Here is a 16,968-nt window from a genome sequence, read left to right as displayed (position 1 = left end):
AATACATATCAACAGAACCAAAAGAAGGGAAGGAGGCGTTGCAATAATATACAAATCCTCCTTCACAGCAGAACCTGTTGCTAAACACACATCCTCAACAATCAAAATCCAGGCATGCAAAATTCACTGACAAAACAATAACTGACCAAATATGTATCACATTATTTTTCCACCCTCCAGGAAGCTGGACAAATGCCCAAGATGATTTCACGGACTTCATATCAAACATCTGCACCAATCACCCAAATGTCCTACTAATAGTTGACATAAACCTGCATCTAGAAAAAACAAAATGACACAAACACCAGAACACTAATGAATTCATAAACCAATGGAACTTCATAACAGCACAAGGAATCTCATCGCACACAAAAGGACACCAATTAGACATACTAGCCCACAGATTCTCAATGAGTAACAGCCACATATTCACAAACCACATATTGTAAGAGCTACCATGGTCAGAGCACAGCAAGCTCACTTTCACATTACAATGGAAATAAAACAGTAAGAAAGGAGAGCCAAGAACCCAACACACATTCACAACCAGAGGAAAAGTAGACAACCACACATTCTGGACAACAACAATAAATGAACTCAATGACATACCACCCGAGGATAAAATGCTTCATGAGAAACTGGGACGAAAAAAGTGAAAACACACTAAACAAAAGAGCACTACTCAAAACAAAAACAAAAATCACAATACAACACATCCCTGGTTTAATGACAGACTACTACACATGAAGAAACTCTGCAGGAAAGTTTAAAGAGCATGGGCCAAAAACAAAGCTGACGCAAACAAAACCATATGGAGAAAAGTCATAAGAACATACACGAACAGCATAAAGAAAGCAAAAGCAGAACACTACAGTACATATGAACAAACTACTGAAAACCCAGAACATATTGGCGACAACTGAAACACCACCAACTGCAGACAAGCTTGCACAATACTTCAAAAACAAAATAAAAAACACAAGATCAAACCTTGCAAAAGCACAAATAAACATCACAGACTACCTACAGAACTGCAAAACACACAACCACCACACCACAGCAGACAGAATTTGGACCATGTTCAAACCACCCCAACTAGACACAGTAAAGACAGTATTGACAAAATACGTACATGCATACTGCCTACTTGACAAATGCCCCAACTACATGATGAAGAACCCACCAGACTGGTTCGTCGAGAACCTTGCCAAACAAATCACATACAGTACGTGTTTGAAAGAGGTCAATTTCCAACAGACAAAGGCGACATAGTGCTCACACCTATCCCCAAAAATACTACCAGCAAGACAGTAGTAGATGACGGCAGAAAAAGACCTGCATGGTCCATCCAGTCTGCCCAACAAGATAAACTCATATGTGTATACCTTACCTTGATTTCTACCTGCCTTTTTCAGGGCACAGACCGTACAAGTCTGTCCAGCAGTATTTCCCGCCTCCCAACCACCAGTCCCGCCTCCCATCACCGGCTCTGGCACAGACCGTATAAGTCTGCCCTCCACTATCCTCGCCTCCCAACCACAAATTACAGACCTGTAGCCTCAATACCACTACTGACCAAAATGATGGAAGGTCTAGTAACACAGCAACTAACAAGAATACTTTACAAAATTCTCAATTTTTCATAAATACCTATCAGGTTTCAGACCACAAAACAGCACTGAAACGGTCATAACCACCTGATAACAAAATTTAGAAGCATAATATGCCAAGGACAAAATGTATTACTACTACAATGTCAAGTGCGTTCGACCTAGTAGACCATACCACAATAATGGCACTGCTTGACAACATAGGAATCAGTGGTGCAGTGGCAGCATGGTTCAATGGCTTCCTAAAGACCAGATCCTACATTGTAAAGATGTCCAACCAAAGATCAGCCTCATGGATCTCTGAGTGCGGGGCACCACAGGGATCACCAATATCACCAATACTGTTCAATGTAATGATGGCACCACTCGGGAAAAACTGGAATTAATGGGTTTCAACCCATTTATATATGCAGATGATGTCACCATCTTCATACCTTTCCAAAACAATATCACAAACATACAGGACAAAATAAAAAAAGGATTGGACCTCATGGAAGAATGGGCAACAACTTTCAAACTCAAACTGAAGAGAGACAAAACCAAATTCCTAGTACTATCCAGTCCACACAACCCCACATCCTACCAAAAATTCACAATCAACCAACAAACGTACCAGATCGAAACACAATTTAAAATACTAGGAATCATTTTCAACAAACACCTAACGCTGGGCAAACAAATATCAGCAGTAACATCAAAATGCTTCAGAACACTATGGAAACTGAGAAGAATAAGAGACTATTTTCCTAGACAATCTTTCTGGATACTGGTTCAATCATCGATACTGTTGCAACTAGACTACTGCAATGCAGTATACGTAGGGTGCAAAGAAAACACACTAAAATTGCTGCAAAAAGTCCAAAACATGGCAGCAAGACTGATTTTCAAGAAATTGAAATATGAAAGAGCAACCCCTCTACTTGAAATACTACATTTTCTACCAGTCAAGGCAAGAATATTTTTCAAAGCGAGCACCCTAATCTTCAAGATACTATTCGAAATGGTATCAGAATATATGCTTAACATGATTGAACTATTTTCAAGAAATGCCAGCCCAGAAAACAGAAACTACCTATTCCTACATCTACCCAACTGCAATAACGAAGCAGGATTTAGCTACCTGGTTTCCAAATGGTAGAACTTGATACCAAAAACCATAAGAAGCATCACAAAGCTCCTCCAATTCAGAAAAGAAATGAAAACCTACCTCTTCAAAAAAATTCTACAACTAATCGCAAAGATATTGTCACCTTCCTTTCAAAACTACGTTTTCAAAAATTATACGAATGAATATCAACAAAACTCTACAATTGAACAGAAAAGCTACCACTACCATTTCCACTTCAAATCTCTTTTCAAAAACTCTATGAACAACCACACGAACTATAGATGCTCTCTCCACATTGCTTAACACTATTGTAACTCCACCAAAATGTAAATTGTAAGCCACTTTGAACCAAAACGTATTTTCGGATAATAGTGGGATATAAGAATGCATAAATAAATAAATAAAATTTGTGCATGCAACTTAAGTTGCACTATATAGAATCCAGGAGCAAATGCCAAAGATAGTACATACTTTAGCATTCTGTAAGGCAGGTACATAAGTGCATGCTCCACCTTGGTTCTGCCTATATGCTGCCCTTGCAAATATGCACTGTACAAGATAGGTGTGTATTTACAGAGTAGCACCTAGAAGCAAATTTGGCACACATATATGCTGGTATTCTAAATATTCATGTAATGTGTGTATATAAATAGTAGCATGGAGGGGCATTTTCGAAAGGATGTCCAAGTCAGAATTGGGACGTCCTGCTCAAAACGTCCGAAAACAACGGCCATCTCACATTTTTGAACAGGAAGTACATTGGGGTTTCCTGTTTGAAAATACTTGAGAATGTCCAAAATGAAAAGCCATTTTGCAAACTGAAACATCCAAATGATAAATGCCAAAAATCCAGGGACAATGACATGTCTTGCAGCTTTTGTAGGAAAATGGCCATACAGATGTCCTTGCAGAGCCTAGTGATCAGTGCAGTGGACTGTAAACCAGGGCACCCAGGTTCTTATCCCCCTACAACTCTTTTATTTTTAAATGCTGAGCCGTCCAGGAACAGTATCAGAGCTGGGTGTGTCTCCTGGGGGAGCAGGGCTGGTGGTAGCAGAGCTGGGAGTGTGTCTGGGAAATCTGGGCTGGTATTTTTTATTGGGAGTGGGGGAGGGGGACTCCTCCTTGCAGCCTGTGAGTAGTGTTTTTTCTTTTTCCTTGCTGTGTTTTGGCTCTGGCCCTGATTTTGTGTTTTGGCTCAGACAGGAACGGCTGTCTTATGTCAGCGGCTGTGCCGAGAGTATGCAAGAAAAATATTGGCAGGGAAACATTTTTGCTATTTTGTGTTTGTATTCTTAGATTTTTGATGAATGTTATTTAAAAGAGAGCTGTGTGGGTTGTTAGAAACCTGTGTGACCCTCTCCTTCGCTGTGTGTGTGTATACACATACACATTTTCACCCATATTTTTTTTTCAGGCTGCCACCTCCACTTCCTTAGCTTTCCAGCTCATCTGGAACCTGCTCCAGTCATGTTTATTTCCATTAATGACAGAGGAATTCCGGCAGGGTAAAGTTTGGCATATGATTATTCGAGATTCCTCCCCTTTTTTAAATCTCACTTCCCCGATACAGCCCAACCATCATGATAATTCTCTGGCAGATAGAGATGGGGAAGAGACCAGAATGAATTCATCCTTGTTAGCTAGCCAGTAAGTGCTGTAGTTGAATGATAACTGGCTAGACCACCCCCCAATGTTCCCCCCCCTTCTCAAACCTTGGAGACTATAAATGCTGCAGCCCCAGCCTCTGCTATGCGGAATGACACTGTGTGGCAGTGTTCAGTTTGGTTTTGCTTTAGAGGAGACCTTGCATGGTGCTTCCTGTAGTGTGAATGTGGAACCATATTGGTGATTCTAGTAATACCCAGTTGTAGATCTGTATCCACTGGTTAATTAAGAGTGCCTGAACAAGAATGTAGGTGTCAGGGGTTCTGGGCTGTAATGACTTGAACACATGCTGTGGGAACCTGTTGCCCTTTGATTTTAGTTCTTCTATCTGACCTTGAGCGAGTCACTTCATCTCCTTATGCTGACTTAGATTCTAAGCTTCGAGGAGCCAGGGAAATATCTGCACTGTCTCAATGTATCTGATCTTGAGATAATCCAAATAAATAAATCTACTGTAAGCTTTTTTGCTGTTGGGGAATTTGAAAGCATGTATGTACTGCTTAGTTTTGTACAGTACTATGTATTCAAGTGGGAGCAGCAGAGATAATGTGGGGGAGGAGAGGGGAGGGGAAAGAAATAGTGTTAGAATTCATGAAGTCTTTGTTATAAGCAGAGGGGGCCCTCGAAAAGCATGAGAGAAAGCGTAGACAGGTTTGTCCAACCTTTTTTTTTGTCAGGGGCCAGATTTTATATTTTATAGCATTCGGAGGGCTAAAACATGCAACCTTGTATTTTGACATATTTCATTGAATAATGGCAAAATACAATAGTGCGTCCTCGCCGGCCTTCACCCAGACTCTCTCACCTGACTGACTTCAGGGGCATCAAAACCGCACAACTCCGAACTTCCTGAACCACTCAACTCAAGCTTACAGAGGCATCACAGCAGGGAAGCCAGAAGTGTACAGTTGTGATGCAGCTGCACACCAGAGAGCAGCACTTGGTGGGCTGGGTTCTGGCCTGCGGGCTATAGGTTGGACAAGCCTGTTGTAGATCAAGCAGGATTTGTGATTTTTCTTTAGGACTGTCCAGATAAAGATAGGACTGCAAAAAGGCTGTTCTAACTTATCTGGGTAGTTATCCAGGGACCGTTTTTAATATTGACTGATACCCAAATAACTTCTGGTGGCCAGGCAAGACCCTGATATTCAGTGCCAATGCTCAGATTAGGCATGACATTGAACATCCAGGTCAAAGTATGCTCACATCAATCAGCACCTTTAAAATCGCTGACCTCCATGGGCTGAATGTCTACTCCTTTGTGAAAGTTTGTTCATTTTGCAATGTAGCAATCCATGTGCATAAATGAGCTGAGTGAAGAGGAGGATCTGAAAAGCAGCATGACAGAAGGAGCCTAGAGAGCACTGGAGATCTTGGAGCAGGGATCACAGAGAATGACGAGAAGGGAAGATACAGGAAAGGGAGCCTTTGCTGTGACCTAGTGAAGGATATGTAAAGGATGAGGCAAGAAAAAAAAAGTAACCCCCTAGAGTTTTTTGCTGTTTTCTCAGCAACCGCTTTGAATTTTACATACTTATTTAATAGTCATACTTACATATGACTACTGAACAACATTTACTTATCAAGCTATGTTGATGTTACTGACATTTTGGCATTACTACTTATCGATTTTTGAGAGTTAAAAATGTTTGAGCTAAAACATAGTAAAATAATGCCAATCAAATGATACAAATAACAATCAGTCAGAATTTCGCAGTCACTGTGAATGCTCAGAGTGTCTACCTCCAGCTGTAACGTAGGCCTTCAGTCGCTATACACTGAAACAACGACGACAAAAACAAGAAAAAAACTTAGACAAGATAACATAAAAATTACACAGGCCCGAACTGGAAGCCAAATCTGTGAACAAAGGTATAACCTAATAAAATGTTTTTTTTGCTTATAAATCAATCTAGCAGCTGCATTTTGTAACAGTGAAGTTTCTTTCAATTCTTAACTGACATTCCAGAATAAACAGCATTACGGTAGTCTAATTCTGATAGTATCATATATTGAACCAACAAGGTAAAATAATTCAACCAACAAGGTAAAATAATTCTCATAAAAATAAGAGCTGATAGCTCTAAGTTGCTTGAATGTAAAAAATATTTTTTCGTATAAAGTGTTTATCTTGTGGTCTAAGGTCAATGAAGAGTCCAAAAGAGAAAAAGTCTTTCTATATAGAAATGATGGATTTCAAAGACAAAGACTCATTGAGCCATTTGCTTTGACATCTGATTTGGTATTTTCAGCAATAAATAAATAAATATGTTGATACTCCTGGCATGTAGGGTATTAGTGTAAATGATGCTCGAGTACTGAACAAAACATGGTTATGAAATAATTTTATAAATCTGTGCATGCATGCGTGTGTTAGATCATTTCAGTTGCACTGTAACCTGATTTGGTCTTAGAATCTACAGCTCTAGATTAGGAAAAGGGCCTGTGTGCATCCTCTCTCTTTCTGCCTGTCTCTTTTGCATGCTGAGACCCTCCCCCATGCCCCTATTCATCATAGACACTTGCAGTACGTTCAGTATAACATAGGATAGGAAAAGAACAGTGATGAAGCAAGAGCTTTTCATTAGAAAGTAGGGGCTTGAGTGAGTAGTGCATAAAGGACCAAATAGTGCTGAAAAATCAGCGCTGAAATATAACACGCTAAGTGCTATTCCATAAATAGCACTGACAGATGCCATTTATAGAATACTAGCCGTTATGCCTGTTACAACGGGCGAGATTTCCAGCTACCCTCCTCGCCAGGTCGCCGCCGCCCCTCCCCACCGCGAGGTCGCTGCTACCGTTCCCCCCCCCGGAGTCGCCGGCCCGGGCCCTCTCTTTGAGATTCAACTTACAGCGACGAAACCGCAGCAGACAGATCAGCTGAGCTGCCGTTGGCCTTCCTTCTCTGCCTGTGTCCCGCCCTCGTGTGACGTAATGTCGGCGAGGGCGGGACAGAGGCAGGGAAGGAAGGCCTAAGGCAGCTCAGCTGATCTGCCTGCTGCATTTTCGGCGCTGTAAGTTGAATTGCGAAGAGAGGGCCCGGGCCGGGTGGAGGGGGGGCGGCGGCAGTGACTCCAGTTGGGGGGGGAGCAGTAGCAACCTCGGCGGTTCCCTCCCTCCCTCCCCTTCGCGCAGTTTTTCTCTCTGTCCCGCCCCCGTCATCACGTATTGATGCGGGGGCGGGACAGAGAGGGAAAGTCTCTACTGTGCATTTGCAGATGAGTACGGTCACTCACAATTTATATGTTTAATGCTTAGCGGATCATTACCTAACTTTAGATGTGAGGATTTACACTAAGTAAACACTGGCGTAAATCTTTATATCTAAATTAGGTGCAGATCCCGCTGATTGTACAGCAACATGCATAAATTGTAGGAATGCCCCTGATCCACTTCTGACCCTCCCATGGCCACACCCCCTTTTGGAGCCGCACATACAATTTACACACGGATCACTGGGACTAAAAACGCATGTATACATATCAATTAATGTCAATTAGTGCTGATAATTGACTATTAGCACCCAATTATCAGCACTAATTGACTTGCTATTTAATTAAATTGCATGTGCAAATTGGCCCCGCACCCAAATCTGTACATGCAATTTTTAGCACGTCTTTATAGAATTTTGGAGAAACTGTGATATCAACGTGAGGATGAGCAATTCCTTTAGGAGACTGGCTGGCATCCTCTTGATTTGCAATCTGTCGGCTTTCTACATGAACTCATAACACTTCACTCATTAGCTGTGTTGAAAATTCAAGCTACTTATTTGCTATTTAGAGTCAAAGACAGAAGAGGTTGAAAGGGACCTTAAGAGTTCCTCTAAGTCATCCTTCCACATCTAGGCAGGATCCAAGGAAAGCACAGAGTACAGCAGTACATACTTAATTCAAGGAACCATAAAACTCTACATGGCCATGCTTTGGCACATGGCTTCTTCAGGGGTAAAAATTCTTAGAAGGTCTGAATTAGGGCTTAAGATTGTAATAGGTGTGTCACATTCTCCAAATCCATATGTACTATAGGTGCATGAAATCACTATATTCAATTTTCCAAAGGAAATACCAGAACCCAATTCATTCACACAGCCTCAAAAATATCTTGAACTGTCTCAAACATCAAACTCCTCAAATTAGGAGTCTAACCTGCTTATAATCGAACAAGAAAAACGCCCAAGTTCCGACCTAAATCGGGAGATGGACGTTTATCTCACAAAAACGAATAAAGCGGTATAATCGAAAGCCGATTTTTGGACGTTTTCAACTGCACTCCGTCGCGGATGCGGACAAAGTTGATGGGGGCGTGTCAGAGGTGTGGCGAAGGCGGAACTGGGGCGTGGTTATCTGCCGAACAAAGATGGGCGCATTTCACCGATAATGGGAAAAAAGTATGCGTTTTTAGCTAGAATTTAGGACACTTTTCCTGGACCCTGTTTTTTCACGAATAAGGCCCCAAAAAGTGCCCTAAATGACCAGATGACCACTGGAGGGAATCGGGGATGACCTCCCCTGACTCCCCCAGTGGTCACTAACCCCCTCCCACCACAAAACATGATGTTTCACAACTTTTTATTTTCACCCTCAAATGTCATACCCAGCTCCCTGACAGCAGTATGCAGGTCACTGGAGGAGTTGTTAGGGGGTGCAGTGGACTTCAGGCAGGTGGACCCAGGCCCATCCCCCCTACCTGTTACAATTGTGCTGCTTAATGCTTATTAGTCGTCCAACCCCCCCAAACCCACTGTACCCACATGTAGGTGCCCCCCTTCACCCCTTAGGGCTATAGTAATGGTGTAGACTTGTGGGCAGTGGGTTGTGAGGGGGATTTGGGGGGCTCAACACACAAGGGAAGGGTGCTACGCACCTGGGAGCTCTTTTACCTTTTTTTTTGGTTTTGTAAAAGTGCCCCCTAGGGTGCCCGGTTGATGTCCTAGCATGTGAGGGGGACCAGTGCACTACGAATCCTGGCCCCTCCCACGAACAAATGCCTTGGATTTATTCGTTTTTGAGCTGGGCGCTTTCATTTTCCATTATCGCTGAAAAACAAAAACGCCCAGCTCACACATTGTTGAATAAAACATGGGCGTCTATTTTTTCCCAAAATACGGTTCGGTCCACCCCTTCATGGACCCGTTCTTGGAGATAAACGCCCATGGAGATAGGCGTTTTCGTTCAATTATGCCCCTCTAAGTGGTCTGCTGGTTGAGTGGCAGTACTGCTCATCATCATAGAGAAGGGCCTCGCTTTGATTTCTGGCTTAGGTCTTCTGCTAGATGGAGTTATAGTCATTAAGCAATGCTGACACCTAGTGGCCAGGTTTAGGGGCCATGGTTGCAGGGTTTCAGAATGATTCCTGGTGCATAGCTCCTAGCCAGACTGTTAGTTTAATGACTGGACTAAAGTAAGTTGGGTGAGGATATAACATAGGACAAAATAATCCCTGTAAAGCTGTAGATAAAGGCTTGTGGTACCAAACCTAGCCCTGATTCAGATTGAGTTGAAAGGGGAATCTTGGTATGGAGATTCTTATACTAGATAATTTGTTTGACATTTCTTACCTATGGAAAGTATGTTGTAATGCCCAACCTGCTGCATTTTAAGCCCATTACTGTTCAATCTTCGTCTACTTCCTCATTTTAATACTTCATGCATTTGAAGGGTATTGCTAGACTAAATAAACTAACTCTACACCTTGGTCCTTTCTTTTCAGGCTAAATTTATTTGGGTCTAGGCATGAGGTCTGTTTTCTTATTTGTTGGGGTTCTAGTATTTTGGTGGCTATGTTGGTGTTTCTGAAGGTTGCCAGTTTGAACCCCCTCAGTGTTTCTTACCATTCCTATGTTGTACCTCCTGAGGTCTGTTCATTGCATCCCAGTGTGTTATCTCTTGCAATCTTTGATGTGGAGGGGCCTTGAAGTTTTGTATGTCAATTTATTATGAATGGAGGCAAACTCCAGTCTGTTGTGAATGGTAAAACCTGCGCCTATGCCAGGAGTTCTTCTCCTGTCCTGCCTCCTCCTCCCACTTCCTTGCACAGACATTAGCTAATGTCATAGGTGCTGATTCCCCTCTGTCTCTCCTTCAGGTCGCGCCAGTTTGCATGACAAGGCTTCTCTGCGAATCGAGCAAGTGCACTCTGAAGATCAGGGCTGGTATGAATGTAAAGTGCTGATGCTTGACCAGCAGTACGATACCTTTCACAACGGAAGCTGGGTACACCTGACTGTGAATGGTGAGTGACATGGGGGCCATCCTCTGCAGCCTTTCCACATCATATCCTGTATTTTTTCTTCCCTGTGTTTGCTGAATATATCTTTCTATCTTTGTCCTTACACTAGCTCCACTACCATGGCTGTAAATTTTGAACATATGTGTTCTTTCGATAGGCTGTATTGGGGAATGGCAGAAGAGGAGATGCTGCACAATTATGGTGTGAATAAAAATGCACCTCCTGCTATTTTCAGTTGTGTTTGAAATTTAAGTGCAGCTTCTATGCTCTGCTGAGGTTTGCTGGGGGCTTTGCTCATTCAGTTATTTTTACGCTGCAGACTTCTTTCTAAGGCTGGTCTATAGTAGGTTAATGAATGAGGTCCCCCTGGCTGTCTCCCCTATAATATTTAGCTACAGTTCTAAAGGTGAAAAAACCTTCTTTCTCCCCCACCCACCACAGTAATGAAATTCCAGAGAAATTGTGTATGCCAAAAACTTGAGTAAATGTCTGCAATTTTTTTCCATTGAGTCTGCTAATAAGTAATTTCTTTGAGGTACATAGTCAAGACAAAAATAGGATTATTGCACTGTATCTATCAAGGTTATCAGACGTCACTGACAGAGGAGGGACATGCTGTTCAGTGTCTGATTAATTACCTGATTAATTAATAGTAATGCATTTTATATATCACATTTCTGTGATACAACGAAAACAGTTTACATATTGTATACAGGTACTTTCTGTGTCTCTAGTGACTCACAATCTAAGTTTTTGTATCTGGGATAATGGAGGGTTAAGTGACTTGCCCAGGTCACAAGGAGCTGTATTGGAAATCAAACCTGGTTCCCCAGCTTCTCAGCCCACTGCACTATTAGGTTACTCCTCCACATTTTGATGGAGTTGGGTTTCTCCTGTCTGGTTAGGGTTGCTGAGTGGCTCCATATTTTCAGGACAGGCTGAACATCATTTTACCACAGGGTTTTCATGGACTTTAGTGTGGCTTGACTTAGACGATATAACAGGGAAATCAGATTTACAAGTCCCAGCATGCAGTGGGGTAAAACCAGAACAGGATCAACTGTAGTGAAAATTTGTAGATAGTTCACAAGCCTAAGACCCTTATGTTAGATCATAAAGATCAGAATTGAGACATCCAAATCAGGATGTGCTCAATTCTCCCTGTATTTTCTAAAAGGTTTTGTTGTTTATGTCCACTGAAAAGCAGTTTCCTACATCTGTATCCCAAGGGCTGAAAAAAATCCTAGGTGCTAGGCCACTTGCATGCTAATTGACAGAAGCTTCTTGTTCTGCCTAGATGCTACTGTCCTTCTTCTGTCTAACTGGCCTAGATGCCACTTAGGTCTCCAGTGGAGCAAGGGTGAAGAAGGAGGTGGCAAGATGGAGGAGGGGAACTGGGGAAAGGTGGGCCTATGTATTTCAAATGGAATTCTTGATTTAGATGGCTCATGGTGCAAATTCTGCAACATTTTGGTAGTCCTCCTATTTATTGCCTCTAGTCTTACCTGTTTGGTCTCCTAAAGATGACAATGTATTCCAGACAAAGTTTCCCTAATGATTTGTATAGAAGTTTCACTGCCTTCCTTATTATGCTGGTTACACCTCCTCCTGTGCATCCAACATCCCACTGGGCATTTGACATCCTTGAGATGATCAGATAAGAGATAAGATTGCCACCAGATCCTTCTTCTGTTTGCTGAACACTACTGCCTCATCTAGTACTCGCAACAAATCCTGCTTCCCAAATGTATGACTGTATTTTTCTTGGCCTACATCTAAACTTATAAACTGAACATATTTCCTACCGCATATATTTAGAAACAATTTGTATTATCCATATGTTAGCTCTTGAACAAGTACTGCTATATATGTGTGTGTGGGCAGGGTAGATTATTGTATTTATCCTTCCCTGTAGGACCCATCTTTCTCTCTGTTGTTCCATCATGCAAGTCCATAGAGATTTTTCCAGCTTTGCTCCCATTCCTGCCCCATGCTACAAAATAGTTTGGCTACAGTGGTCACATCCTGCAGCAGAGGGTGGGGTTTTAAGAGGAATGCTCATCAATTGTTAACTTTTGGTGGTTATTCTAACATTTGGATTAATCCTATTTTCTTAAGCTTTAAAACAAATTTTCAAGGAGCTGCACGGTACCAGTAATAGGCCCAGGTGATATCAGACCCAGCCATATATAACATGACTGGTTGTACTGGTCTGTGTTCCTGCTTTATGGAAACAGTCTTATACAGCCAGAGCAGGCAGGAAAAGGAGACACCAAAATATTACAGTGGGCAGGTCCTCAGGTATGACCAAAAGCAGCCCAAACCTAACTGGGCCCTAAAAGTGATGGTCCTCATGCCCCTTTTTGAATAACTTTATTTAAAGCTTGTTGTGTCTGCAGGTGGAAGAAGGCATCGATCTATGGTTCCTAGCTGCACTGCAAAAATTGGTTAGCAAACATTAACATGGCTGTCTTGGGACCAGCCCAGTGACTCAGTGATAGTGCTATGCACTGCCAAGTGAAGGGGCTTGGATTCAATTCCTGGCTCAGGCCTTTCACCTCTTGGGTAGGGGAGTTGAGGGGGCCTGCAAGCATGCAAATGCATGCTGAACAGGGCTCCCCATTCCTCCCCAATGCTCTGCAAACCCTAACGCCAGCTTTGAGCTGGTTTAGGGTTTGCTGCAGGAGCAGCAGCAATGTTTGGTGTGCTGCCCACTGAGCATTGGGAGGAATAGGTAATGCCCTGTTTAGCATGCATTTGCATGCTCATTGTGTTCAGAACTGGCGAGCACATTGTTACACGAGCTCACTGGCTCTGATCTTTGGGCAGGAGCAAATGCTGGTGCTAGTACAGTGCTGTTGGCCTCTAGTGCCCATGTTTGCTTCTGATCATTGGGACCTGAGAGCGCTAACCACTAAATTAATGACCCAGTGAAACTGAGGGGCTGTCTTACTAAGCTGCATTAAGCAGCTAGTGACAATTTAAGCAGATGGGAGAGCCACACTACCATCTACCATGCTTTAAAACCAGCAGTGCAGTAGCACACATGTGCTAGCTGCTTAATACAGGTAGGGGAATAATTTTGGAGGGTGATCTGAATATCTGACCCTATGAAAAGCTTCTGTTTTCTGCTTTCTGCTTCCTAAAAGATGCCTTACTCCAGTGCTTTTCCAGACCTACCACTAGAGTCAGTTTCTGCAGGGAGACTTTAGGCCTGTTGTGTTGTGGCTGTGTGGCACTTCCCTACTTGATAGTTTCTGATAGCTGTAAATGTGATTTCAGTAGAAAGAAACTGTAGGATTATGGAGGAGTAGCATAGTGGTTAGTGCATTGGACTTTGATGCTGGGGGACTGAGTTCGATTCCCACTGCAGCTCCTTGTGACTCTGGGCAAGTCACTTAACCCTCCATTGCCCCTGGTACAAAATAAGTACCTGAATATATGTAAACCGCTTTGAATGTAGTTGCAAAAAACCTCAGAAAGGCAATATATCAAGTCCCATTTCCCTTTCCAGAGAGGAAAAATTCCTTCCTGTATCTGGATATCTGGGTATCTGGATATCTGGATATATAACCCGAGACTGGAATGTCTTCCATTGCCTCAGATACAAACTTAGGGGATAATAGACAGCCAGTGGTTATCTGTCTTTTCTTTTTTTTTTAAATAAATGCTGGTTGGCAGCACCAGAACTGCACCTAGTGTTCAGCGCCAACACCTGTCTGGGTACTAGCATGGAATATTCAAGCCTGCCCAGAGTTACCTGACTACAGCTGATATTCAGCAACGGTACCTGGATAGCTACTCAGTTAACTTAGATTAACCCGTTTGCTGTCCGGATAGTTTCTGAGTACTTCTGCTAAATATCACAGTGCCTGGGTAAAACAGCTTCGCCCGGAGTATGTCTCCAGACCACCTTACACTAACTGAATAGTCCCACTGTGGTCTCCCTGGATTTTCAGTGGCACTATCTGGTTACATGCTATTGTAAATCGGGAATCACACAGTCTGTGGGAGATAACCAGCTAGGAGCCTCTCCTGTCCATTTTTTCCTGCTCAGAATCAGCTCCTTAGCTCTCTATGGACAGAGAACTTCCTGGCACTTTGTACTATTCTAGGCAAAGTATAATGTAGCTTAAACAGCCAGCTTAAACCATCCCCAAATAGAAACTTTACCTGTAGACTCTCAGTTCTTAAGCAAATCTTCTTTTATTGTAGTACTCAGAATAAGCAAAGAAAATCCAACTTACAGTTCAGTTGCTTAGAAGAGAATTGTTGCTTTCTGCACATAGACTCTGTATCTAGCCACCCCAGAGACTAGGAGGCCAGAACCCCAGCCCAGCTGAGAGGAAAAGCTGTAACTCTTAAAGGAAAATAAGGGGGAGTAACTCAGGGAAAATAAAAGGGGAATGACGTGGGGAGGTGGTGAAACATTTTGATGGAAATACAGTAAATTAAGGAGGGATCAGCCCCTAGAACAGTTGCTAATCACAAAAGCATGCTAGCTAGACTGGGCTCTCTCAAGTAGCCCGCAGGAGCAGAGAGGGAGGGCTGGCTCTAGCTCAGAGCTAACAGCTAATAGGGAAAGCTCATAAGGAGTCAATCACAGGATACTGCAAACTATAGGGGGGGGGGGGGGGAGTCCCAGTGTACAGTGCTATCTATACACCACAATACAATTGAATACAGGTAATACTCATATACATCATAATATACTTTGTCTCCACGAATATGGGGGCAGAACATGCTTAGTAGTGAAACATATGGTGGAATATAAAAGACATACATGAAATGAAATGTAACTTTGTCTTGAACTAAGACTGAAAAGGTGTCTGAGCTATATCCAATTCCTCTTCCCCTGACTTGGCAGCCCTGCTGTATTAGTGAGCGATTCCCTTCTTACTCCCTTTGAAGTGCCTTAAAATCATGGCTAATTTAAATTTTTCACCCAAAGAGGCAGTAAAGCAGTTTCCAACCAGTTTTGAACTGTAGGAAATGAAGTGGATTCAGCCACATGTGCATACAGTATGTTTTGAAGCAGGCTTGAAACTAGTTTTGAACACGCCAGGTAATCTCTGCATGGGAAACTGGTATTTATCAGCTAGACAGGCTCAAGATTTCAGTTTTAGTATTCTGAAGCACTAGTACTTGGGATCTTGAGTCATAAATTACTCTCTATCCTGCTGTGGAACATATCTTTATTTACTGATATTACAGATAATACCTTTTATCTCTGAGGTACCATCACCTGGAAAATGCATATAGAATTCTTTCTTCTTGTTAAATTCATGACCTGATGAGTCATCTTTTCTCCACCCCTCCACTTTTTTGAGCTGTCAAAATCAGAGATGCGTCATCTCAAGCTGCAAATCTTCTTTCTTTCTTTTTTTTTTTTTTTGTGGTCTCTGAAGATGTTTTAGTTTTGCCTGATCAGACAGAGAGGCAGGCATCGGGGAAGACGATAGAAGCAGAGGAGCATGTCATGCGAGGCTTGCTTAGGATTCTGCCAATATGGAAGTCACGGGGGGGGGGGGGGGGGGGGGGAGAGACACTTCATGGAGAGACTTTGGAGCTGTATGTGAATGGGATTGCCACCTTCTCTGCTGAACCCAAATAGACTGGTATAGCCCCACTCCTTGCATACAGTTGTGGTTTTCATATCCCTAAGAAAAGTAGGAGGCTATGCTGCATAGCAATTAACAACAACAAAATCCAACCAAAACCAATGATGAAATATATACTGTACGGCAGTGGTTCCCAAACTTAGTCCTGGAGGCATCCCAGCCAGTCAGGTTTTCAAGATACCCACAATGAATATTCATGAGAGAGATTTGCATGCACTGCCTCCACTGTATGCAAATCTATCTCATGAGTATTCATTGTGGATATACTAAAAACCTCCAGGACCAGGTTTGGGAACCACTGCTGCACGGACACTGAATAAAAATTACATGGAAACTAGCATCTATTTTATTGGGCCCAGTTAAAATCCCACTGCTGCTCCTTGTGATCTTGGACAAGACTCTTAACCCTCTATTGTCTCAGGTAACCCTCTGGGGACAGGGAAATACCTACTGTACCTGAATAGGGATGGGCAGTTGTTAACTACAGAAAAAATGTCAAAGAACATTTCCTGTCACTGGCAAATGAAAATGTGGAGGAAAAACCCACAACATATTGTGTTTTTCATTTAAAAAACAGAGAGGGTTCAAAGCACAAAACAAAGTCCAAACAGCAAAAAAGTACCAGGAGCCTTCACAAGCGGGGCCAAACCTTTAATTGTACATCATATATCATTGACCCATCATTGATGTACAATTAAAGGTTTGGCCCCGCTTGTGAAGGCGCCTA

At 42.5% G+C, this 16,968-nt stretch overlaps 1 protein-coding gene across 1 annotated transcript in view; it reads left to right on the top strand.

Moving 5' to 3' along the window:
• IGSF9B (immunoglobulin superfamily member 9B) overlaps positions 1-16,968 on the top strand; it is a 179,031-nt gene that overhangs the window by 59,891 nt on the left and 102,172 nt on the right. The window contains exon 4 of the mRNA XM_030220462.1: positions 10,477-10,623. Within this exon, the coding sequence (XP_030076322.1) occupies positions 10,477-10,623 (147 nt within the window). The remainder of the gene's footprint in view (positions 1-10,476; positions 10,624-16,968) is intronic.

The sequence above is a fragment of the Microcaecilia unicolor genome, chromosome 12 (genome assembly GCF_901765095.1).
Source record: "Microcaecilia unicolor chromosome 12, aMicUni1.1, whole genome shotgun sequence".
In the NCBI taxonomy this organism is placed as follows: domain Eukaryota; kingdom Metazoa; phylum Chordata; class Amphibia; order Gymnophiona; family Siphonopidae; genus Microcaecilia; species Microcaecilia unicolor.
This window is presented reverse-complemented; position numbering and strand designations above follow the sequence as displayed.